Source organism: Arachis ipaensis, chromosome B3 (assembly GCF_059453495.1).
Source record: "Arachis ipaensis isolate K30076 ecotype BB chromosome B3, ASM5945349v1, whole genome shotgun sequence".
Classification (NCBI taxonomy): Eukaryota; Viridiplantae; Streptophyta; class Magnoliopsida; order Fabales; family Fabaceae; genus Arachis; species Arachis ipaensis.
This window is the reverse complement of record NC_142438.1, coordinates 104,721,433-104,747,637: the sequence shown is the minus strand read 5'-3', so window position 1 is coordinate 104,747,637 and position 26,205 is coordinate 104,721,433. Positions and strand designations below refer to the sequence as shown.

General features: G+C 36.3%; 1 protein-coding gene across 1 annotated transcript; it reads left to right on the top strand.

Annotated features, from left to right (window-relative positions):
* The first annotated feature begins 16,218 nt into the window (after nucleotides 1-16,218).
* On the top strand, nucleotides 16,219-19,780 carry LOC107630720 (protein trichome birefringence-like 23). Its single transcript, XM_016333937.3, has 3 exons — nucleotides 16,219-16,832; nucleotides 17,245-17,522; nucleotides 18,767-19,780. Exons 1-3 carry the CDS (start codon nucleotides 16,466-16,468, stop codon nucleotides 19,538-19,540), a joined length of 1,419 nt encoding a protein of 472 aa, XP_016189423.1. The 5' UTR covers nucleotides 16,219-16,465; the 3' UTR covers nucleotides 19,541-19,780.
* Nucleotides 19,781-26,205: the final 6,425 nt, after the last annotated feature.

Below are 26,205 nucleotides of genomic sequence, written 5' to 3'. Positions count from 1 at the left end.
CTAGAAGTTGTATGTGAATAGTAACACTTCTCTCTTCTCCTCTGTTCTCACTTGCAGCTGCTATGGCTGTGTTTGATTATGAATGAGGCTAAATGGCCTTCATTAATGAACTTATATATGTTGGGGTTGGGCCCAACTTGGACCCGGTCCAACCCGTTAGCGTTTTTGGTGCCAAAGCTTTAAAATTAGCGTTCGGTTTTTAACTTTAATTTATTTCCTAAGGTTTTCTACTTTTTTTATTATTCTCGCACAGTACCGGACAGATTTAAGCCGGTACTGCCAGTAAATTTGCCGGTACGTATTTTTACACAATTTTTCGAAGAAAATTACATTTTCCAACTCAGAAAAATCTACTGAGTCCAATTATCATATTTATATTTTTTAATTAATATTCTAAATTTTTAAAATTTATTTTGGGACCATTAATTTATTATTATTTTATGTTAATTACAGTTAATTATTTTTGGTTCTTACAGGATTACTATAGAAAGAACTCTTTGTGACTTGTGGGCTAACATTAAGCTCATGCCACTCTCCTTGATAAAGAAGATGCAAATTGATGAAGTAAAGCTCATAAGGATCTTTCTTCAACTTGCAGATTGTTCTATTAAATTTTCACATGGAGTAGCTGAGAATTTGTTAGTGAAAGTGTGTAAGTTCATACTCCCTGCTGATTTTGTAATCCTTGACATGGAAGAAAATACCAATTCCTCTATTATCTTGGAAAGACCATTCCTTACCACTAGGGGAGCTTTGATTGATGTACAAAAAGGAGAGTTGACATTGAGAGTGCATGATGAGCATACTGTATTCAATGTGTTTAATGCCATGTAACATTCCAATGATTTTGAAGGGTATATAAAGATTGATCTAATTGAATCCCTAGTATAAGAGACTATAGAAAAGGAGGAGCTCAACAACTCTCTTGAATCCCTTGAAGAAGAAGATTTGGCCGAAAATAAGAAGTGCCCAGTGTCTAAGGAATTTGAAGCTATACATGTTCCAGTAAAGGAGGAGGAGGCACCCAAACTTGAGCTAAAGCCTCTTCTTTCCAATCTTAAATATGCCTTCTTTGGTGACAACAACACATATCCAGTAATTATAAGCTCTTCTTTAAGCTTGAATAAGGAAGAAGATTTGCTCAAGGTGTTGAGAGATTACGAAAGTGCTATTGGATGGATCATTGGTGATCTAAAGGAAATAAGCCCAGCAATATGCATAAAATCTTACTTGAAGAAGACTTTAAACCAGTGGTGCAATCACAAAGGCGGTTCAACCCAATTATGAAATAAGTAGTTCAAAAAGAGGTCATGAAGCTACGGAAAGGCGGAATAATTTATCCAATTTCTGATAGTCCTTAGGTGAGTTTGGTGCAAGTTGTTCCCAAGAAAGGAGGGGTTTGCCAATGAGAAGAATGAACTCATCTCCGCTAGAACCATCACCGGTTGGAGGATGTGTATTGACTATAGGCAGCTCAATACTGCTACAAGGAAGGACCACTTTCCACTACCCTTCATTGACCAAATGCTTGAGAGGTTAGCCGGCATGCATTTTATTGCTTCTTGGATGGTTATTCGAGGTATAATCAAATTGCAATGGACCATCAAGATCAAGAGAAAATGGCGTTTACATGTCCCTTTGGTATTTTTGCTTATCGTTGCATGCCTTTTGGGTTATGCAATGCCCCTGTAATTTTTCAAAGGTGTTTGCTTTCTATCTTTTCTAATATGGTTGAAAAGTTTATTGAGATTTTCATGGATGATTTTTCTGTTTTTGGTAATTCTTTTGAAGCTTGCTTGCAACACCTAGCTTTAATTTTGAGACGGTGCCAAGAAACAAACTTTGTCTTGAATTAGGAGAAATGTCATTTTATGGTAAATGAAGATATTATTCTTGAGCACTGCATCTCAAGCAAAGGTATCGAAGTTGACAAATCCAAGGTGGAGGTAATTGAGAAATTACCACCTCCTGCGAATGTGAAAGCAATAAGGAGTTTCCTAGGACATGCAGGATTTTATTGTAGGTTCATAAATGATTTTTCTAAAATTGCTAAACCATTAAGCAATCTATTGGTTGCTGATGTCCCTTTTCTCTTTAATAATGAATGCTTGCATGCTTTTGAAACTCTTAAAGCTAAGCTTGTATTTGCACCAATTATTGTCCTACCAAATTGGACTTCACCTTTTGAGCTAATGTGTGATACAAGTGATTTTGAAATAAGAGATATTTTGGGATAAAAACAAGAAAAGCTATTGCATGTCATATATTATGCAAGTCGTGTTCTCAATAATGCCCAAAAAAATTATACCACAACAGAGAAAGAGCTTTTAGCTATGATTTTTGTATTTGACAAGTTTAGGCCATATTTAATTAGTTCAAAAGTAATTGTTTACACTGATCACTCTGCTCTTAAGTATCTTTTGACTAAGCAGGATGCTAAACCAAGGTTGATTAGGTGGTGTTTCTCCTTCAGAAATTTGATGTTAAATTTAGAGCTTGCAAGGGTTCTGAAAATCAAGTGGTGGACCATCTTTCTAGACTTGAACCAGTGGAAGCTCAAGCTCATCGAATCCCCTTGAATGAAGGATTCTCTGATGAACAACTCTTTGTAATACACAAAGTACCTTGGTTTGCAGACATGACAAATTATAAGGCTGGGAGGATCATTCTAAAGGAATTTCTAAGCAACAAATAAAGGAGTTACATTATGATGCTAGGTACTTCTTATGGGATAACCTTATTTGTTCAAGAGGTATTTGGATGGCATAATCCGAAGATGTATCTCGGATGAAAAGACTAAAGAAGTTCTCTGGCATTGCCATGGTTCTGAATATAGTGGACATTTTAGTGGAAAAAAGACTGCAATAAAGGTCCTCCAATGTGGTTTTTATTGGCCTACACTTTTTAAAGATGCTAGAGAATTTGTGAAGAATTATGACTAATGCCAAAAGTTGGGAGTTTACCCAAAAAGAATGAAATGCCACAAAATTTCATCCTGAAAGTGGAGTTGTATGTTTGATGTATGAGAATAGACTTTATGGGACCATTCCCTTCCTCTTACTCCAATAATTATATCTTGCTGGCTGTTGATTATATTTCTAAATGGGTGGAAGCCGTACCTTTGCCTACTAATGATGCCAAAGAGGTGCTTAGTTTCCTCAAACAGTACATATTCAGTAGGTTTGGTGTTCCAAGAACCTTAATTAGTGATGGAGGTATCCACTTTTGCAACAAGCAATTGGACACACTTCTCCAAAGATATGGCATCAAGCATAAGGTGGCTACCCCCTACCATCTTCAAACTAGTGGCCAAGTGGAGATCTCAAATAGAGAACTTAAGAGAATCCTTGAGAAGACAATGGGAGCTTCAAGAAAAGACTGGTATGATGCTCATAGGGCTTACAGAACAGCCTTCAAGACCCCCGTTGGAATATCATCTTATCAGTTTATCTATGGCAAAGCTTGTCACTTACTAGTGGAGCTAGAGCATAGAGCATATTGGGAAACAAAGTTTCTTAACTTTGATGCCAAGGCTGCAGGAGAGAAGAGGTTACTTCAACTAAATGAGCTTGATGAGTTTAGAGTGGAGGCTTATGAGAATGCCAAGTTTTACAAGAAAAAGACTAAAATGTGGCATGACACATGGATCTCCACAAGAACATTTGAGCCCGGACAAATGGTGCTTCTCTTCAATTCAAGGCTCAAGTTCTTCCTAGAAAAGTTAAAGTCTAGATGGTCTGAGCCTTTCATTATCACCAAGGTGTCACCATATGGTCATGTAGAGGTCATAGAAAAGAATTCTAGAAGGAAGTTCACTATCAATGGCCAGAGATTGAAGCACTATCTTGGAGGTAACATAGATTGTCAGAGAACCACCCAAATCCTCACTTGAAGAGGATGCACTGTCAAGCTAGTGACATTAAAAAAAGCTCAATGGGAGGTAACCCATCATTTGGAATTTCTTTCCTAGATTTTTTCATTTATCATTTCATTGCTTTTAGCTACATGTATTGCATGGCATAAGTTTGGTGTTCTCACACCAAGATTGAGTGTCAATCTTACTGGATACTTGGCCCAACTCTATAATGAATGTGCCACACTAAGTTTCGTATTACTACACTAAGTTTGGTGTTGGCACCTTTCATTTATGCATTAGACATTCATTACATGCACTACACTTTGTCCATGTAATCACAATAGTAGGTCATTCTTTTAGGTAGTTTTCATAGTTGCTATGCATGTCATCTTATCTTCCATACTCCTTTAACTATCTTTTCATTCAAAGAAGTGTTTTTCATATGCAAATTATTTCAAGCAAGGGTGGCTCATGCAATTCCCTTGAGATTGGGAACAAGCTCTACTAGTGTTTTGCCACCCTCCCCTGCATGTATTCATGGTTTATTTTATTCCTTAGGTGCACGTTGCATGCATGCACAATTCACTTACACATCTTTGATTAGACTACTCACATGTATTGATAATTCATATAACAAGAACACATGCATTAGTCCTTTATTGTCATCATACATCTACATGTATAGGTCCTCTCTTGCATTATTATCTCTTTGACTGTGTCAATCACTCACCATCACTTCATACTTACACATTTTGTCCTCAAGCTCTGCTCCACTTATACACTTTGTCCTTTAGCCTTTTCACATACATACACCACTCACCATCACTGAAATCACACCAAATACCACTCTCTTACACTATCTTACACTCCTCATAAAGGTCCTCGGTTACCACTATTGCATGCAAACCATTGGATCTTCATTCCCATCCCTCATCACATGATCCACACCACCTTTTTTCCTATAAATTCATGCACCTTCCACTCTTTATTCCACACTCATTCTCCACTTCTTTTACCATCCGAGACACTGCCCATTTTTTTCTCTTGTCTTCATTCATAACTTACTTCCCCTTCATAAGCTATCCTTCCTCCACACCTCACCCTCTCTTTTTACATTCACATTCTTGCTTAGGGACAAGCAACTTTTCAAGTTTGGTGTTGCAGATTTTACTTCATTCATATTCAGTCATTCCATGGCTCCCAAATCTGATGCCTCTTCATCACGGAAAAGGAAGGGCAATGCACCCGCCAAACCTCAACTTAGAGGGTTCTACCTAGGCATCTGAAGACAAATCCTAAGACGAAAGTGGGCAACTTTGTGAGACCCACCTAGAAAAGTGGGATTCTTACTAGTTCAAGAGTTCTATGCTAATGCCGCAATGGATGGACAATTAGAACCCTCCTATATGAGCTATGTGAGAGGTAAGCTTGTTGACTTCGAACCCTATGCGATCTGAAGAGTTCTAAAACTTGGAGAATCATCATCTTCTTCTTCCTCTATAATGAACTATGAGCAAAGGTTGAGTGCCTCTCCAAGGTACGATGATATCATAAATGATATTTTCATATTGGATCCAATGAAAAAATGATGCCGATAGGAACCCAAACCGGTTGAAAAGAAGTGATCTTGTTCCAGCAGCAAGATGTTGGTTTGAGTTTGTGAGGAGGTCCATCATTCCCTCTTCCAACAATTATTATTTCTTTCCTTCAAGTATTTATTATGTTTTGTTTATTACCACCCATCAATGTAATTGTGCTTGCTACATAAAGCAAGCAAAGATTATGTACCAAGAATGAAATGAAAAGAAAGAGAGGGTTGAACAAAAAGAGCATGACCATTTGAGTTTGGAAGGCCAAACTAACTAAAGTTGTTCAACACAAACTAATCCAAATTGCTTGAGGCCTTAATCTAGAGGACTATTATGGAATCCTTACAATTGACAAAGCCTTGAAGAAGCAAAATATGATAAATAACTCTTAACAAAAAAGGTGTTGAAAGAAAATTTAAGGCTCTGAGTACCACTAACTAGTAATGTTGAAAAGAAACATAAGCTCAAAAGATCCTCCTAGTCAAGTGCTTGTGGTGCTTTGTTTTCAAGCTTTCGCTTAATACATAAGCACCACAAGCACTTGACTTGGGAGGATTCTTTGAGTTTAGTTTTCTTTCGATTCCTTAGTCAGTGGTATTCAGAGCCCTTAGCTTCTCTTTTCAACCCCTTTTTGTTAATTATTATTCATTATATTTTACTTCTCCAAGACTTTTTCGATGACAAGGATCCCATAATAGTCCTCTAGATTAAGGCATCAAGCAATTTGGCTCAGTAAGGTTGAAAAATTCAGTTAGTTTGACCTTCCAAACTCATATTGTCATGCTCTTTATGATCAATCCCTTGTTTCTTTCTTAGCACATGACTCCTTACTTACATTTAGGAACAAGCATAATTGTAATTGTGGGTTGTGATGGACAAGTAATGACATGTACTTGACAAATAGAAATTTTAAATGCATTATCTAGGATAGAGTAAACTGAAACAAATGCATATAATTAAAAAGGAAAGAAACAACCTTAGTTCTTACTGCCTTTCTCTTCATCATCTTTTAGGCTATGTAGAGCACATCCTCCAAAAATTCGATGCGAATTTTACAAACCACAAAATACAAGTGCACCGAGTCGTACCAAGTAATGAACTTAGGTGAGTGAGTGTCGATCCCACGAGGATTAACGGATTAAGCAAACAATGGTCACTTGATTATTCTAGTCAGACAATAAAAAATAAGTGTTTCAAAAGTAAATAGCAAGAAAATAGAAAATTAAACGAAAGAAAATTAAAATTTGTTAAGAAAATGCGATGAAGGTGTCAGAGATATGTTCACTCTTTAGGAAAACAATCCTTATGTCTATTTATATGAGGTATACAAAGATTAATTACGACGAATCATAAATAATCAAATTCCAATTCCTTCGCAATCTAATTTCTCTTTAACTCAATTAACCGCTAATTCCTTAGTTAATTACTTAAGAAAAGAGGTGAAGCACAATTCTGATTCAATTTCAAATAAGATTAAAAAATAGTCCTTAAGTTGAATTATATGTCACGTATTTAAGGTAGTCTTAACAATTGAAACTCACAAAGTGTCACACACTTTTTGAAATTATTCCTATTGAAATAAAAAAGTAGTGAGAAAGAGTTTTCAAGCTAATTCAAATATTAATTTTTTCCAAAACAACATTTAAAATCCAAGACGAAGTTAGAATGTTTTCCAACAATTTTAAATCTTTAGGGATGAAGAACAAAACTCAATTATGAAATAAATCAAAACATAACCCTCATATAAAATAAAACACTTAGATTAATAATCCATAAAAAGATAAACAAAATTCCTAACTTTAACCGAGAAGGTTAGTGACTCATGTTTCAAAAATAAAATATGAAAAACGGAAGAAGGGTCTAATCCCCGAATTCTTCTTTTTCCAAATTTCTTAAGGACCTTATGTATTAAACTTCAAACAAAACTTATTCCTTAAATTTAAACTAATTCAAAATCAAATCAAATCAAATCTTCCCCCATTTATTCTTTAGCTTTGTGTCTTCTCTTCAAGGCTTTAGTGGTCCCAAGTTTGGCATTTTTGAATGGGCTTGAAAAGTGGCCAAAGTGGCTTGCGAAAACTGGGCCAAATGAGCAAATGAAACGCCCATATGTGTGGCGTGTGAAATGCCACTCTTTGGCATGCAAAATGCCACGCTTTTTCTTTTCCCCTGAGAGCAGCCTTTCTTTGGCGTTTGAAATGCCACCCTTTGGCGTGCAAAATGCCAATCTTTTCTTCACCGAGCATGCTTCCTCTTCTTAGTGTGTGGAACGCCAATATGTGGCATTAAACGTCCATCTTCTATGGTCTCTGGAACTCTTCTTTTCTTGGCATGTAACACGCTCTTCTTGTGGCGTGTAAAACGCCTAAATAAATCTTTGAAGTGGCCTTCTGAAAAATTGGCCCAGCGTGTAACGCGAGACTGCAGCATATGGAACATCACTCAATTAAACAAGATCCTGGGAGGTTTGATTTGGCTTGTGAAACGGCAATAAGTGGCGTTAAACGTCCATATATATTGCTTCAAAGAAAGGCCTCGAAGGCGTGTTGTTTCTACACGCCCGTTCTCTTTGTTTCATTATTGGCGTTAAACGCCACTTCCTTTACAAAGACTTATGCTTCATTTTGTTTTATTTTTTATTCACGCTAATGCATGCTTCATGCTTCTTCATTCATTGGCATTAATTGACTCTTCATGCATGCAACGTTATATGCTTTATTATTTCTTCATATGGCTTCATGCATTCTTCATTTGATTCGTGCTACTTCCTTGAATGGCGTTAGTAACGCCAATTACATGCATTCTTCATTCCTTGCTTCATGAGGCTTCATTGATTTGCACATTGCTTGCTTTGTTACTTGGCTTCATTAATTGGCAAATGCATGCATGCTTTGTTTATTATGGCGTTAATAACGCCTTGTTCACGCATGCTTCTTGGGCCACGCTTGCTTCAAGGGTCACGCGAAAGCGTGGCTTAAGGTTCCAAAGTGTATCCTAAGTTTTGAATCATGTTAAAAACTCATATTTTCTTCTTTTAAGCTTATTTTATAGATTTTACTTCTTTTTCTATTATTTCCTACAAAATTCATCAAATCAAAGGAATCATAGCAATATACAACTTAAGCACCAAAATACTCCATAAATAAGCATTATAAATTAATTTTTTTTATATGAAAAACCATAAAAATACACAATAAAATGCACATGCATCAATAATGTCTCCATCAGGGTAATGTAGTTAATTAACCTCACAAAGTAGAGGTAAATGGGACAATTTGTGTTAATTATGCAGAAGGGTTAGAAGTTAGAACTATAATTATTCCTCAAAAATAAGAGACATGCATAAAAAGGATAAAAAAAAACTTAACAATTTTTTCCGTGAATAGAACTTTGAACAAGAATTACCATAGCTTTGCATGTAGTTTTGATCAATTATGTTGTAAAATTAAATTTACTACTTTTTTTTTTTACTGCACCCACAGTTAAGTGAAAATAGTCTAACCTCACGTAGCATGGTTGAAACAACCAGTAGGCCAATTCAACCACAAAAAGTGGGTTTGGATTACTTTTTCTTTTTTTTTCATATTTAGTGTTTTTTATTTTCAAAATTTTATGAAAAAATATAGAAAATAATAAAATTTTATCTTCTGTTTTATCTTTTATTTTTTTCATAAAATTCTAAAAAATAGAGAATATTGAAAATAAAAATTAAACCAAATACACTTTTAATATTTTAGATATCGTTTCGTATATATTAGGTTATGGAGGTCTTTTCTATCTCTCACTGCATCAAGCAATTGGTTTTTTTTTTTATGGGAAAAGGGGCCTAAGGCCCAAGAAAAACAAAAGAAAATCTAAACACTCATCACTCTAGCAAATTCCATGCCCCTTCTATCTGCATCCAACGTATGAGTAATGAAAGGGGGTGGAGCAACAAATTGATGAAGACCCATCGGTAGGCTATGGGCGTGTTTAGCAAGCTCGTCTGCACTAAAATTGGCTTCTCTCAGAATACGATCAATTTCAAACTCTCCTGGCTTGGTTTGAAGCTCTTTGATGGCACGGATGAGGGTCGTGCTTCCATGGAGGGAGGTTGAGCTATTCTGAATCAACCTAACTGCGCAGGTAGAGTCATATTCTACCTTAATCTTGTTAAATCCCATATCAATTGCAATCTTATGGCCCATATAAATTGTCCACAATTCTGCTTCTGTAATGGTAACCTTGCCAATGTTCATCATAAAACCAGCTAACACCAGACCATTGAAATCCCTGATAATTCCACCGCAAGCCCCTGAACTAGAAGCTTGGAGGACTAATCCATCAACATTAATTTTACTCCAACCATTTTTCGGAGGTTTCCACCCAACCAAAATCGACGCCGTTGTTCTCAGAGTCATTTTACTTATCTCAGTAAGTTCTAGAACTTCATCATAATTCCTAGCTACTCCTTTGATTTCGGGAATGACTTGTTGGTATGGGTTGTTTTCCTGTTGAAAAATTAAATCGTTTCTCTTTCTCCAGATGACATTACATGCGGTGAGGAAGAAGGTGGGCCATGAAGTCCCACTGTCAGTGCGAGAGACCTTATTCAGATTATCCGTAAGCCATTCATGAAGAGACTGGCTAAAGAAAGGGTCACGTGGGTCTCTGTTTGAGCTGCTAAACCAAATACTTCGGGCAAAAGGACAATCCCTCAGAACATGGAGCAAACTCTCATCTTGATCTGGGCATCTGGGACAGCACCCATTATCAGTAAGTCCTCAGTTCCTTCTCTTGACATTAGTTAATAGAGTGTTGTAGCTTAATAACCAAGAAAAGGTCTTTAGTCTCTGAGGCACTCTTGCTTTCCAACATAATTTGTAAATCTCATCAGGATTTATGTCTTCCACATAATAAGCCTTATAAGCTGAATTAATAGAAAAACTTCCATGTGATTCCGGTAGCCAACTGATAGAGTCTCGACCTAGGGAGTGGTTTGGAGCTTTCAGAGTACGTATCATGTCAACAACCTCATTTGGGAGGGCATGAGATAATTTTTCCAAATCCCAGCAGCCATCATCCGTAGCATAGGCCTCTAGAGTTTCGTTATCCCTATCATCGCTAATTTGATTGAGCAATAACTCGCTAAGATTTTCAATACCAGGGATCCAGTGACTTTTTCAGATCTTGATGCTCTTACCATCGCCAATACGCCAAACAAGATTGCGTTGAAAGTCGTCCCAAACTTTAGCAATCCCTCTCCATGCGTTCGAGCAATTTAATCTCTTAGCCACTTAGGGAATAGGGCTATCACCACAGCCATACTTAGTCTTCATAACCTTTACCCAAAGTGCTTGGTCATTATGGACTAAACCCCATGCCAATTTCATGAGATAAAGGTTGTTTGTTTCCTGAGCCTTACGCAGACCTAGGCCTCCCAACTCTTTAGGCTTGCAAATAGAATCCCAATTGATAAGATGGATCCTTTTATCTCCTGCGTCTGACCCCCAAAGAAAGTCTATGCAAATCTTGTCAATTTGATTACAGACTTTCTTAGGCATCTTCATAGTCTGCATAGTATAGCTTGGTATCGTTGAGAGTACGGATTGAATAAGAGTGCTCCTTCCTGCTAACGAGAGAGTCTTCATATTCCAACTGGACAGCTTGGCGTGCATCTTGTCAATGATCGGCTGAAAGTGTTGCTTCCCACATTTTTCGTGAATAAGGGGTACTCCGAGATACTTTCCTAGGTTGTTGGTTAGGGGAATGCCAAGGTCTCTGCTGAGCTCTGCTCTAATATTGTGGTTGACATTCTTAGAGAAGAACACGCAAGACTTGCTAAGACTGACTTTTTGACCGGAAGCTTCACAAAAAATACTCAAAGCCTCCTTGATGATCTGGACTTGATCTTTATTTGCTTGAGCAAAAAGAACAAGATCATCTGCAAAACAGAGATGAGATAATTGAGGTCCATTTCTAGATAGAGTAATAGGTTTCCAACTTTTCTTTTCCACCAAGGAGTTAATTAAATGGGAAAGTCTTTCAATACACAAGACAAAAAGGTAAGGGGATAAGGGATCTCCCTGTCTTATGCCTCTGGTTGGGATGAAAGTTTCTGAATGAGACCCATTCCAAAGCAAATTCATAGTTGGAGAGGAGATGCAATGATAAATAACATTTACAATTTTATCCGGGATGCCAATGTCTTTAAGAGTCTCAATGACGAAACCCCAATTGAGTCGATCATACGCCTTCTCCAAGTCTATCTTAATCGCCATAAGACCTTTTCCTCCATTTCTGGTCCTCATCGTATGTATTACCTCTTGCACGACTAAGATATTGTCTGCACTGACCCTTCCTGGGATGAAGCTTGCTTAAGTATTAGACACGATAGCCCCTAGGATCGGCTTAATCCTTTCAGCTATCACCTTGGTAATGATCTTATAGCAAATGTTACATAGGCTGAACGGTCTGAATTGGGCAAAGTTCTTAGGTGAAGGAACTTTAGAAATGATAGAGATAAGAATTTGGTTCACTCTAGCAATGTTTTCTAGGTTCCTAAAAATCATTTGAACCCAACTTACTAGGGAATCTGCCACAGTATCCCAGGAATGCTGAAAGAACTTTGCTAGGAGTCCATCACTCCCAGGAGCCTTCCAGCTACCCATATTGAAAACTGCATGCTTGACTTCCTCGAAAGTGATGTTCTTGTTTAGGTGGACAAGGTTATCTTCTGCCACTCTAGGAAATTTACCTGCAATAGGAAAGTTAGGAAACACCAAAGAATAATTATCAGGGGCATATAAAGATTTAAAAAAGGATACACCCATGTGTTTGAGTTCTTCCTCATCATCAATCCATTCTCCTTCATTGTTCTTGAGCGAAGTGACATAGTTCCTTCTTCTTCTCCCATTTGCTTTTTGATGAAATTATTTAGAGTTCTTGTCTCCAAAATTGATGATATTGCACCTAGACATCTGCATCCAATAGCTTTCTTCTTGAACAACAATCCTTTCGTATTCCCTCCAAAGGTCGTTATGGAGTTTCTCTAGAAAAGGGTTATTGTTAAAAGAGAGACTTTGATTGATTCCATCAAGTCTGAGGAGGATTCTTTGCTTCTTTCTAAAGATGTGACCGAAAACCTCTTTATTCCAAACCTTAGCTTTATTTGCAAAATTATTAATATTAGAGACAAGATCTCCCTGCTTGATCCAACTGTTTTTTACTAATCTTTGGTAGTCTTCATGAAGGAGCCAAGGCGTAAGAAGCCTGAAAGGTTTATCTCTTCTTCTCATTTCTAAGTTATTGAAGTCTAAAAGGATGGGGATATGGTCAGACTTCAACTTAGGGAGATGTTTAACTCCGGCTGATGGGAAGAGATCATTGAAACCCAAATTGCAAAGAAATCGGTCTAGTCTTCGTTTGACTCTATTCCTTTGCCAGGTAAAGGGGGGTCCTGAAAAGCCTAGGTCCTTTAGGCCACAATTCTGAATACAATCTTGGAATCTTCTTGAGTCTTGAGAAAGATTGAAACTGCCCCCTGTTTCTTCAAGGGAAATGATAGAATTAAAATTCCCGCCAACGCACCAAGGTCCTTGGATAGTCCCTGCGAAATTTTCTAACTCCTCCCGGAGGCTACTCCGGGTCCCAGGTTGTGGGCTGCCGTAGACACGAGTGCAGTACCAGTTTCGATTTTCGTTGTCTTTGATATTCATATGGATAAATTGCTTATGGACTTCTAGAGGTTCGATATTCCACTCTTTTTTGTTCCAAAGGCACCAAATGCCTCCCGCAAAACCTTCAGCTTCGCTTCTACACCAAGAATCAAAACCTAACTTGTGGATAATCACCTCAGCTTTAGATCCTGAAACATGAGTTTAAGGAGCACACACAAATTCAAATTATATCGATAGGTTAAATCTTTAATAATAATGGGGAATCCTTTAGCAGATACCCCTCTACAATTCCAAATTAAAATATTCATGAGAAAAATTATGATGAAAACAGTTTCGAAAAAACTCCCTTAAAGAAAAGGATTCACTGAGCCTCATTTGGCTTGCTGTTGACGGCTTGAGCGTCCATCTCTACATTTTGGTAAGCAACTTCTCTCTTTTGGAGATCAAGTTCTTTCATGTTTTTGTCCTTCTTTGGTTTGGAGTTGGATTCGCTTGGGTTTGGAGGTTTGTTCCCTTCTTCCTTACTGATCTCATTATTATACCCACCTCCCATGATACTAGTGATGAGCGCTTTAGTTGTATGATCTAAAGAGCCCATTAGAAGAGTTGGTTGCACATACTCAGCTTTAGCAATCTCCTTGTTTAGGTAATAAAATTGCCTCCAATATTCATCATGTATTTTTTCCTTGCCTTTCTGATTCTTTTGGGAAGTTTCATGGCTGCTTTGGTGTGCTTCTATAACTTTATTTTTCTCCTGATTTATGGGGATGCTTTGGATGATCTTGGTCTTTTGAATGAACTGCTTGATTTGCTTAGCGGCAGGTGTTATTTTCATACTTATTGCTGTATACTTTCCTCTAATGATAGGAATGGAACTTTTTTGCCTCTGTTGATTTTTTTTGTATATGGTGAGTATTTTCGCTTTTGAAATTCTGATCTGCTGCTATTTTTTTGCTAGGTCCTGCTGGACATGCGTCCTTGTCATCTCCTGGATTAATAGCTTGGGTCTCATTCGAGGGTAGCTCTTCAATGGAATGATTATCTTCTTGATTTGCCTCTGCAAGGATGTGGAACCTTGAATTTAGGAAACTTTCCTTCCTTTCCTTCTCCGCATAATCAGCTTTGGTTTTATTCCTTCTTTGATATCTCTTCACAATCATTCATGGCCCAAAGGGGTTACCATTTTGCTCCTCATTAATGCTTTCTTGATTGGTGGCCATATTTTGAGAAACTTGCTTGTTTTGGTGCCTAACTTCAGGTGTGATTGGTGGGTCATTTGTAATAATTGCTGCAAAATTTTCTTTCTTTTCTAGATTCGATTCCTGATTCTGTGTGTCCTGATTTGTCTCTTGACCGTTAGGGGATTTTCGATGGCCAGAGCGGGTGTTCTCCGTCATCCCGGCGGCAGCTTCAGTGGCTGTTCCAATCGTCCTCTCATTACAATACTCCATTCTGTGCCCATACTTACCGCAGTTGAAACAGATTTGGTGTAGTCCTTCATAGACAATGTTGAACTCTTTGCCAAGAGCTGTGATAGTCGAAACCATCTTCTTTCGTAGATCAATTTCCACGCATATCCTTGCAAATTTCCCTCGAGAGTGTATGGAGGTGAGTTCATCCACTTTGAGCATTGTTCCGAGAGCTTTCCCAACTTTCCAGAGAAAGAATTTATTGTATAATTCCGCAGGTAGGTTGGGGATCCTAACCCATACTACTACTTTCTGAATATCCGTCTCCTGTGGCAAGAAGAGTGGTCTCCACCTTTGCACCAAGAGATAATGATCAGCTATCATCCAAGGGCCTTTCAAAGAGTGCATGTGCATAGTCATCTTGATCCGTGAACTTGACCAAGAAAAAGTTACCAGCTAGATCCATGACTTGTATCGCTCCTTTTTTCATCCATCTCCTCTGTACCCATCTATCAAGAGCTTGAAGGTTAAAGGTTTTTCCAAGTGGCTTAACAATCAGCGATAGTTTCCAAGGTCTACACCACTCGTCATACTCTTCTAGAGAGACCTCAATGTTGGGCTTAGGATCGAAGGGAGCTTCATCGTTCATAGAAGAGTCCATGACTAAATCTTCTAAGTTATAGTCTTCTGAAACCATTTCTACAATCTCTTGTGGATTCAGTTTTCCGAAGCCATTCTCCACTATCATGTCACGGTAGGATATCTTAGGCTTTATGAATTTCTCTGAATCACCTTTGTTGCGGTTTGATTTTTACCTTCAGTCTCCTTTTTCTGTTCTGGGGCGCCTCCTCCTTTTTTCATGTCATCCATTACCTGTTCTTCTATGTTATTTTCATTCATTTTTATTTTTTTTGTACTCCTTGAGACTAAATCTTCTTCTTCCGACGAACGTTTGTCGAGATCTGAAAAGAGAGAGTCAGAGTTCATTGAGAAAAAATTTTTAGAGATGTCAAATTTATTTTTAGCAATTGGTTATTTAGTATTGTAGTGGATTATTTTTTTTTCTAGTGAACTTGTGTAGTGGATTATTCATTCAATAATTCTTGTTGGTGCATTACTAGTCAACAATCAGTTGGCCTTTTGTTATGCAAGCTATTTTATAGAGACACTCTACCAACCATTAAGGAGGTGAGAAGGAGATTCTTATTTCCTCGCACTTTTCAATCTGAACAATATGATAAGCAGAGGTCTTTCTTTTCTTATATATAAAAAATTCTTCTTCTGGTTCAAAATGAAGAATTAAGCAATAAAACTCTTTACATAAGCTTATAAGTGTATGTTAATGTATTATTCTCTATTATAAAGTATTAAGATTAAATTAATTAATCACGATTGTTAATAATCCATTAATCATTCGTAATGATGCATTGGAATACATATTTTAACCTCAATCATCATATTTATGTAGGTTTTTGTTTTAAGATTAAAAAAAATGTTTTATTAAAGAATTATATTTTCAAAAATATGTTTTCTTAAAATATTATATCTGAAGATTATAAAAAATGTATTTGTTTAGTACAAATAGTTGATAATTATTTGTCTTTATTTGCTTATCTTTTTTTTCTGCTCCATCTTGTTTTATCCAATACAAAAAAAATAATAAATGAAGGATTATACAGTACAAGACATGATAATCCTGTTTAACTAACAAAGAATTGTTAAGCATAAATGAAGGAATTGTCCAATAAATTAGAGGAAAAGGGTCGTTGAATCACATTCATATGGATCTAAACTTCAGTGTCAATTTTGTTAAGTCTTGTATTTGTTTATTACTCAAAAAGAGCGAGTATCCGTGCCTGTGGAACTACAAGAACAAGTGCTTTAGGTTCCATAAGTGAGAGTGTCTTTAATTGCATTGATTTGGGGGTGTTCCTTGTTTGAGGAAGCAGAGATATGAGGATGGACTATCTACACCACAAGTTTCCCTTAAACCACAAGAACCTTCTCCTCAAATTGCTTCTCTCTTTCTTCTTCTTTGGTCTCGCTTTCCGTTTGCTCTTCTTCCATGCCCTCTCTCCTCCTGTTTCCCCTGTTCTGGAATCCCCTTTTCCTGAGAAAACCACTCTCCCTGTTCCAGAACCCCATCACCCACCTCCTCTTCCGTCATTGCTGCTTCCTCAGAATCCACCTGTTTTAGAGGAACATGTTCCTGATGATGTTCCAGAACAAGCTCCTGAAGATGACCCCGAACATACTCCAGAGGAGTTTCAAGAACATGTTCCTGAAAGTGAAGATCAAGTGGAGACTCACACAGACACAGGTGAGTGGCCTCATTATGTTCTATCTTGGTTTCTTATTCCTAGTCTTCACTATTTTTGTTTGCAAACACACACTGTTTTAGATCTGTACCCCAGGAAAAAAATTGTCGGTATCAATTTATTTTTTATAGATTGTGCCATGTGCAGTTGAAGAGTTTTGTTGCATAGATTTAAATTGAGGGGTTTAGCTAAATGTGCCCTGACACATGATAAAGTTACCCAAGTCTTCCTAGAAAAAAATGCAAAATTTAAATTCTCAATGCATTTGTTGTGCATTTGTTGAAGTAAATTATTTAAGATGTTCAATTGCTAGCAACCTTTAACTTGTTAGCTAAACCCTAAATTGAGTTCTAGAGTAATTGATTACTAGCTAGGAATGTGAATGGATGCTGAAAATTAAATTTTTGTGTGCAGAGGAATGTGATTATTTTAGTGGGGACTGGGTTCCCAATCCTTTTGGACCATTGTATACCAATGAAACCTGCAGCCACATTGAATCTCATCAGAATTGTTTGAAGAATGGAAGGCCTGATAGAGAATTTCTGTATTGGAGATGGGCTCCAAGAGGCTGTGAGTTACCCCTGTTTGATGCAGGGAAGTTTCTCAACATGATGCGTGGCAAAGTGTGGGCGTTGATTGGTGATTCCATATCCCGCAATCATGTGCAGTCGTTGATATGCATTCTTTCAACGGTATGTGTTTTATTTTGCACTGGCAAATAGCATATTAGCTTTTCGCATATGGATTTTGCTCTAACTATCAATCCAGGATTGTCTTACTTGTTTGGTTAAGAGAATAAGAGTTTGTATCTATTCTTTTGGTGTCCATTGGTTTTTACAGTATTTATGATTTCCCTTGATGTTTTCTTCAATGATTAAGGGCATCAGTTATAACCTACACCTTAGAATTTTGTTATTTTCCATGATCAGAATCCTTATCTTAGCATCATCTCGTTTAGATTGTGGAAACTTTTGCTTGGTTTATGCAAGCATCATATAAAGGTTATGCTAACTTTTGAGGAAATTAATGCGACCCCGACTTTTTTAACTGTTTAAGTAATGTTTACTTATGTTGATACATTGAGTGTGCCAGATTTGAATTGAGTCGTTTGGGTACAGACCAAGTATCTCAGAAATGTTTGACTTGTAGTAAACTGTAGTCAAAACACAGGATTAATAGTGTTTGTCTGTTAATTAATTTTAATGGTAACCTTGCAAACTACGCTGGGTTTTCAGTTTGAAGAGAAGAAATACCTAGCTAAGGAGCCGGAAAGTTTAGTAACTTAATATACATAACCTGATCTTGCTTTTGAACCCAATTCCAAATATGGGCAATTTATTGACATTAACAAGGAGACATCAACACTCTGTCAGTATGTCTATAAAAATAATTTAGATTAGATATATATAGGAAGTAATTATAGACCTCAACTAGCAAGTAAATCAATTTTGTTAATATAATATTAGTTGCTTCAGTGTAGCAGTGGCTTATAGGCCTCAGTAAATAGAGGTTTAGATACAACACCAACACTGAAAATGAGCAATTTCCTGATTCATGCATTAATAAGAAGTAAAATGCATGATCTATGTACTGAAACTGAACATAATCTTTGCTCCAAGTACATCATTGAAATGCCAGAGTGCACTGGCACTATCCTCTGTGGTGCTAACATGTGCACCAACAATCAAGTAATCCTATCTTTTACCCCCTGATGTTCCAAACATACTTTGCCCCTCTGTAATTCTTTAGTGTTATTTCAAATTCAGAATTGTATCTGATACATGATATTTTTCTCATATACTTTCACAACTGTAGTATCTCGTCACAACATAACGGATGATAGTATATACTCTTGAAAACTATGATGACCTGTCTTTGGGTGTTACACTGAGAAACCATTGAGAGGGAGTAATTCACTTGAAAAATTGTCTTTCAGGTAGAGCAAGCTGTTATGTACTACCATGATGAGGAATACAAGTCTAAAAGCTGGAACTTCCCCTCATACAACTTCAATGTGTCAGTTATTTGGTCACCATACCTTGTGGAAGCTGCTATATATGAAGACATGAACGGCGTTTCGAGTTCTGAAGTTGAGATACAACTAAACAAACTGGATAGTAAATGGGTGGATCAATATATGGACTTTGACTACATTATATTTTCGACAGGGAAATGGTTTCTCAAAGCCGCGATCTACTATGAAAATGACACCATAATCGGGTGTCACTCCTGTCCCAAAAGGAACCTGACAGAACTCGGATTCAACTTTGCTTATCGCAAAGCTCTAAAATCTGTCTTCAACTTCATAGTGTCTTCCAATCACAGAGGCTTGATATTTTTCAGGACATTCACTCCTGATCATTTCGAAAATGGAGAGTGGTTCAGCGGTGGAACTTGCAAAAGAACAGCACCAATCAAAGAAGGTGAGATGGAAATGAAGGAGCTGAACATGATGCTCCGGAACATCGAGTTAGAGGAATTTGCAAAGGCAAGGGATGAGGCTTCAAAGAATGGAGTGAATCTTAAGATAGTTGATTTTGCTGGACTTTCACATTTGAGACCTGATGGACACCCTGGTCCATATAGGGAGTTTCATCCATTTGCAAAGGGAAAAAATTCCAAAGTTCAGAATGATTGTTTGCATTGGTGCTTGCCTGGCCCAATAGACTCTTGGAATGACATATTAATGCAGATGGTTCTCAATGGATGAGAAAAATCAGTAAAAGTTGCTGCTTACACTACCCTCAAGGAAGTTGTGAATATTATTGGTGAATTGATGCTCTCAGATGTACAATTGAATGGAGATTGGAGTCACACAAATTGAGTGTAACACAAAGGATTATAAATCTCAGTTTATAGCTAATTTTGATATCTATATATGCAACGACATTGTATTTACCAAGTAAATTTTCAGTTTGAGTGCATGACCAAACGAGGGGTATTTGAGGTATTTGGTTTATCAGTCTCTCTCTTCCGAGTTTTTTTTTTAATTTCTTTTTCTTTTTTTTTTGTATTTTTTTCCTTTTAATGTGATTCATTGTTCTCTATGAAGCACGGATATTTCGTTGAGTTGCCGTGTTCACGTGTCGGACACATTTCGGACACGACACTCACCGACACTCGTCCGACACGCGTGTCTGCTGTGTCCAACCGTGTCTTAATAAAAAATAAAAAATTCTTCTCCAGACACATCTGGACACACCTAAATACCATCATGTGTCAGCGTGTCCTGTCTTATTCTTAACATATATTTTTAAAATAAATTTAAATAGAGTATATATTATTATTTATTAAAATAAAAAAATATTTTAAATACTTGATATAATTAAAATAAGACATTAAACATCATTAAAAATTTTAATTTATATTTTAATATCAATAAAATATCAAAATATTATTACGATTTATTTAAAAAATACTTTATATTTTATATGTATGCGTGTTCCTGTGTCATGTAAGATTTTAAAATTTGTGTGTCGATGTGTCCTGTGTCCGTATTAGTGTCTATGCATCATAGATTGTTTTCTCAGCCTGAGCTATTTTTTTGGGGGGGGGGGGGGATTTGAGACGGTTGTAAAAAAAAAAAAAAGATCTTAGGTGGGTTAATGAGGCCTCTCTACCATCAGCATCATCACCAATTATCTGCTTGAATTAATATTATAGGCAATAGGCTAGACACTTCTATCCAAAACAAAGAACGAGAGAGAGAGATAGGATTATTCCAAAAATAGAAAGATAGCTAGACACAATTCGTCAACTACGACAGTAACTATAGCCATAATAGGCTGGCCCAAGACCAACGGTTATTACAAACTGTCCTTTAAGATCCACGACCAAACGAATAAATTATACATATAAAGAGAAAAGATATTAATTACTAAAGATCAACGAGTCATTTTTATAATTAAATTAATTCAATAGTTAATTAAATAACAAAAAAATTTAGGTGAAGAAGAAAAAAGAGGAGACGCATAATAAAAATAATTTATCAAATCATCAAGTCATTTTAAAGACTTAATTAAATTTGATTATAAAAATAATTTGTTCACTTAATATTTTTTAAATTTTTTTTTATTTTTGTATTACCATGTATTCTTTTATCATCTTTCTTTCAGAGCCACACATTGGGATGCTTTTTCATGTGGATAAAACCTTCCAACGTTATAAAACCTTTTCCATATCAATATTCATTGTGCATGAGAAAAAAACAAATTAGTCCCTGACCTTTTATCCTGCAGACATTTTAGTCCCTGACAATTGGAAAATACTTTTAAGTCCTTGACATCCTTAAAAATTAGACGAATCAGTCCTTCCGTCCATAAGCCACTGTCAGACCCAACGGAAAAGGCTGACGTGGCTCTCCCTTTGCTTACCTGGCATCACGGCGTCCCACGTGGCACGTTAGTGGAATAGAGCTTTTCAAAAATGGACAAATAAATCTCTGTCACTCAAAACGACGTCGTTTTGTGTGCTGCCCTAATCTTCAAATTCGTTTGGATTGTTCGTTTATGGTGGTGGCTGGTGGTGAGGAGAAGAATTGTACGGATTTCAACAATGGCTCCAAAGAAGTGAAGAACCATCTAAATTTGGGCATTCCACTATCGCTTTCTAACATTTCAAGAAGGGCACAGGGAAACGGTGAAGGTTTAGGGTGGTTGAGTTGTGTCTTCACAAGGTTACTGCTGCTACTATTATTGTCTTGGTGCTTCACCCTTAATGTAAAGAAAATCTGCCAACATCATTAAAGCTGGAGTCTTCCCTTCACAGTTTGTGAGTTTCTTGATTTCTTCTCTCTCTACTTTTCTGTTTTTCTTTTATGGGGAGTCTTGAGAGTATTGACAATTCCTATAATGAGTTTTGATGGGAATTAAGAACATAGTTCAAAATTTCTATCTTTATTACAGGATTGTGATGGATATCTTTGGTGTAGTTAGTTTAGTTTCTGGGGTTGTTAAGTGAAAATAAAAGAAGGTAACTTTGTGAGATCTGGAGCTGGTTCCTTCCCAGCTAGACAAATTTTGATAGCTATATCCTTTTTTGTTGTGAACTTTTGTGGAGAGCTTGTATTGTGTTGCCAGGGAGATAGAAAAATTCGTTGAATTAGATTAGATTTGTTGTAGTTGTAGTTATAGTTTAAGACAAGATTCCGGAGATCTAGGGGTATCTATGCTCTTATGTTGCTAATGCTAGATTTCCAATTCATGGGGTTTGCTTAGATCTAACCAAACATGAAGTTCCCATGGCATGATTGAGACTATGTGAAGTTTGAAGTATGGTGCTGAAAATGGCAGAATGAGGTTTTGCTAATAGCTATGATATGATTTATTTGATATTGTGAAATTGAGGGTTAGGGTTCATGAATGGAGAAAAAGATGTTGAGAGAACTTGGTATTTTTTGAATTTCATGCTGAACTGTCTAACTTTGGGCATTCCACTATGCCTTATACAACTCTTCTCCTCACTACCAGCCACCACCATAAACGAACAACTCAAACGAATTTGAAGATTAGGACAGCACACAAAACGATGTCGTTTTGAGTGATAGGGACTTATGTGTCCATTTTTGAAAAGCTCCATCCCACTAACGTGCCACATGGGACGCCGTGATGCTAGGTAAGCAAAGAGAGAACCACGTCAGTCTTTTTTGTTGGGTCTAACGGTGGCTTATGGACGGAGGGACTGATTCGTCTAATTTTTAAGGACGACAGGGACTTAAAAGTATTTTTTAATAGTCAGGGACTAAAATGTCTGCGGAGTAAAAGGTCAGGGACTAATTTGTCCTTTTCTCCATTGTGCATATTCGAATCTATCATCTAAGGTTATTTTTATTTATATTTATATTTACATTTTATCATGTATGGTTCATTCAACCTTAGATTCAAATACAATATAAATTGTCCACTAAATAAGGGAATTTTTTATTTAAATTAAATAAAGAATAAAGTATATTTTTTGTCCTTAAAGTTTGACAAAAGTTTTAAAAATATCCCTAAGTTTTATTTTGTTTCAATTTTGTCCCATAAGTTTTCGATTTGCATCAAATATACCCCTGCTAATTGTTCAAAAAATTTAAGATCGATTCAACAACAATTTCATAAGAACAACTCCTCAACACAAGCAAATCAAGTATAATTTTCATGTATTATTGTTATATTGGTCTTAAATTTTTTGAAAATTTAGCCTCCGAGGGTATATTTGATGTAAATAAAAAACTTCTGGGACAAAGTTGAAGCAAAATAAAAATTAGGGGTATTTTTAAAACTTTTGCCAAACTTCAGGGACAAAAAATATACTTTACCCTTAAATAAATATATAATTTACAAAAATACATAAAATATAGACCTAAATATATAAAGTAGCGTTTGATTAAAAGGAATGAGATTGAGATTAAGAGACTAAGACTCAGTATTGTGTTTGATGGTTAGAGACTAAAACTAAAAATTTTAATCCTTATTTTCAAAATTTCAGTCCTTTTAGTACCTCCAGATAGTGGGGACATAGAGGACTGAAATTTTGAGACAGAGACTGAAACTTTAATAATATTTTTTTATAAAAAAATATCTTCATTTCACTTTTTAAATTCCAAATCTATCATTCAATCTCCGTATTTATTTTAAATTAAACATAATACTGAGACATAACTCAGTTGAGTATATTTTACACCAAATACAATACAGAGACTTAATTCAATCTCAGTCTCTCAATCTTTGTCTTCTAGTCTCAGTCTCTCAGTCTCGGTCTCCCGAGTACTGAGACCCCAGGCTATGACGCAACGAACGGCTAACGTGTCCTAGGTGCACCCGGCATACGTGTCACGTGCAGAAATGAGTACTCATCACCTGAGATGCGTTTAAATGCTGAAAACAAGTCATGGAACCCGAAATATAGTCAGAGACAAATTAAGGCCACAATATCCGAGATACGTATATTATGGTTTAGGTGTCTGTGCACCCTAGATATCTTAGAGAAAAACTCTATATATATTCTCCCATCCTCAACCATACCCTCACAATTCATTCTTTTCTCTCTTCTCTCTCTATTTATCCTTCAACTTTGTTCATATGGAGAATAATCAGCTCTTTTTTATTGTAATTTATCCCAATGAAATAGTAAAAAATGGTGATACAGGAGTAATTTTTGAGTCTAATTCAATTGTGATGTTGCGTACTACCTGTGTTAATACCCTAAAAGATGGTCATACCAACAACGGCAGCCGTCTCAAAGGAACAAGTGTAGCTGACTTGTCCGTGAAAAGAAACCCCCGATAAGCATGACCAAGTAGCACCTAGCGTACTTACGGGGTGTATTCGGATCTGCCCCAGCTGAAATGTGTGAAACCTTATTCCTCAGCTAGGTCATCCTCAAACCAAAAACTTGCTTCCTATCCTCTGGCTGTGGTGGTGGCCTGTCGCCAAGTAAATCCTCAACCCACTCCCACGTCGGGTGTCTATAGTACTGCTGGAAGTCTCTAGTACAATCTCCAATCGGCTCACCCTCAGTGCACAGACCAAGATGGTAAGCAACATCTTGAAACTTAATGCTGACCTCACCCCATGGAAAGTAGAAGTTGTGGGTCTCATGCCTCTACCACTCGACAAATGCAGAGATCAAGGAATTATCAAATATAAAATTCCTCAACTCTACTGCACATGTCCAAATCTTGCCTCCCTGATATAAAGCAATAGGCTGTCCAGCGGGGGAAGACCCAAGGTCACACGGTGTGGCAATAGCAACTGAGGCTTCTGCAATAGTCGCAACATTTACTCTCGCAAATTAATCTCGTCTAAACCATTAATTATGTTTAATAATTATTAAATATTGTAAACCTAGTAGATAAATACCGTTAATAAAATATTATATTTCATATAACACTAATATTCATTACTAGTATTCACAGTATTAAATAAAAAAAGGAACATGAAGCAAGATTTAAAAAATAAAACATTCATGTTACACTATTCAAATCTAACTGGTAGTATTCTAGATGATATCAATCCAACGATAGGTTTTAGCAAAAAAATATAATCTAACAATTGTATAATTTGAATAATGTATTATTTAATTTAACAATATATTAATTTACGTTTAACTATTATATTTATTTAAGTTAACTTCAAATTATTTCAAAAAATATTAAAACCTACTATACATACGGATTTTTTTAATAAATAAAATAAGTATTTTAATTACTGAAATAGGTAATTTGGATAGTTCTTACCGATTTATGTAACATGGCTTATAAGTATAGCCGTATCTTGTCTATACTGTAAACGAGATAAGACATAAACCAAGGTCCATGTATCACGTGTGCACACGTATCACGTGGGAAAGAACGAACATCACGTATCTTGTTTACACTGTAAATGAGATACGAACAAACTAATTTCATTTACTGTGTAAACGAGATACGTGCTAACTTAAAATGTTGACACTGTAAATGTGATATAGTACGATAAACATCAATTAGCTATAAAAAGATGTTGAAATCGTTAGTATTCACCGCAAACATCTCAATCCTTCTTCTTTTCTGTTTTTCTTCAAAAAAAATAGTAAAAATGTTTGGTGGTAGTGATTTCTTTATTGTGACGGTGTATCCCAACTGTCGCATGAGAAACAGTGACAATGGGGTTATATTTGAGTGTGAGAATCCTATGCTACTGCGCACTCGAAGAGCAAATTCTTTGTCCGAGTTAAAAAGTCTGATATTGATGCACGTCGGTGGCAGAGAGAGAAAAGAGGTTGGAAGAGAGTTAGGTATAGGATTCTAGCACTGATGGGAGGTGGTGTATTGGCGATTGGATTTCTGTTTAGTAAAGAAATTTTATAAAATTAATCGCGTTGTAAGTATAGCTTCTAAACTAACAAGAATTCCTTTCGTACAAAATTTTGGTTGTCACAAGTAACAAAACCCAATAAAATTTATAACCGAAGTATTTAAACATCGGGTCGTCTCTCAAGGAATTGCAGGGCAGTATGATTTATTATTGGTTATGGAAAAGATAGAAATTCGGGTTTTTAAATAAGGAACAAGTAAATTAAATGACGAGAAAAATAAATTAATAATAATAAAATCTCTTGGCAAGGTATGAGAACTGGGAATCCTATCCTTGTTATCCTTATCAAGTGTGATGAGAATTGGATTCTGCTCCCACTTTAATTAACCCTTGCTAAACAAAGGAGGGTCACGTGGACTAATTAATTTGATCCTCAAGTTCTAGTCAACTCCTATGGAAAGACTAGAGTTATTGGAGTACAAATTAACCAGCAAAGAATTTCAATTTCAATCAACAGCTGAGTTTGATAACTCAAGTGTTACTAATTACTTAACCAAGGCCAAAAGGGGAAAATATCTTTAAATTAAATTAAAAGCATTCA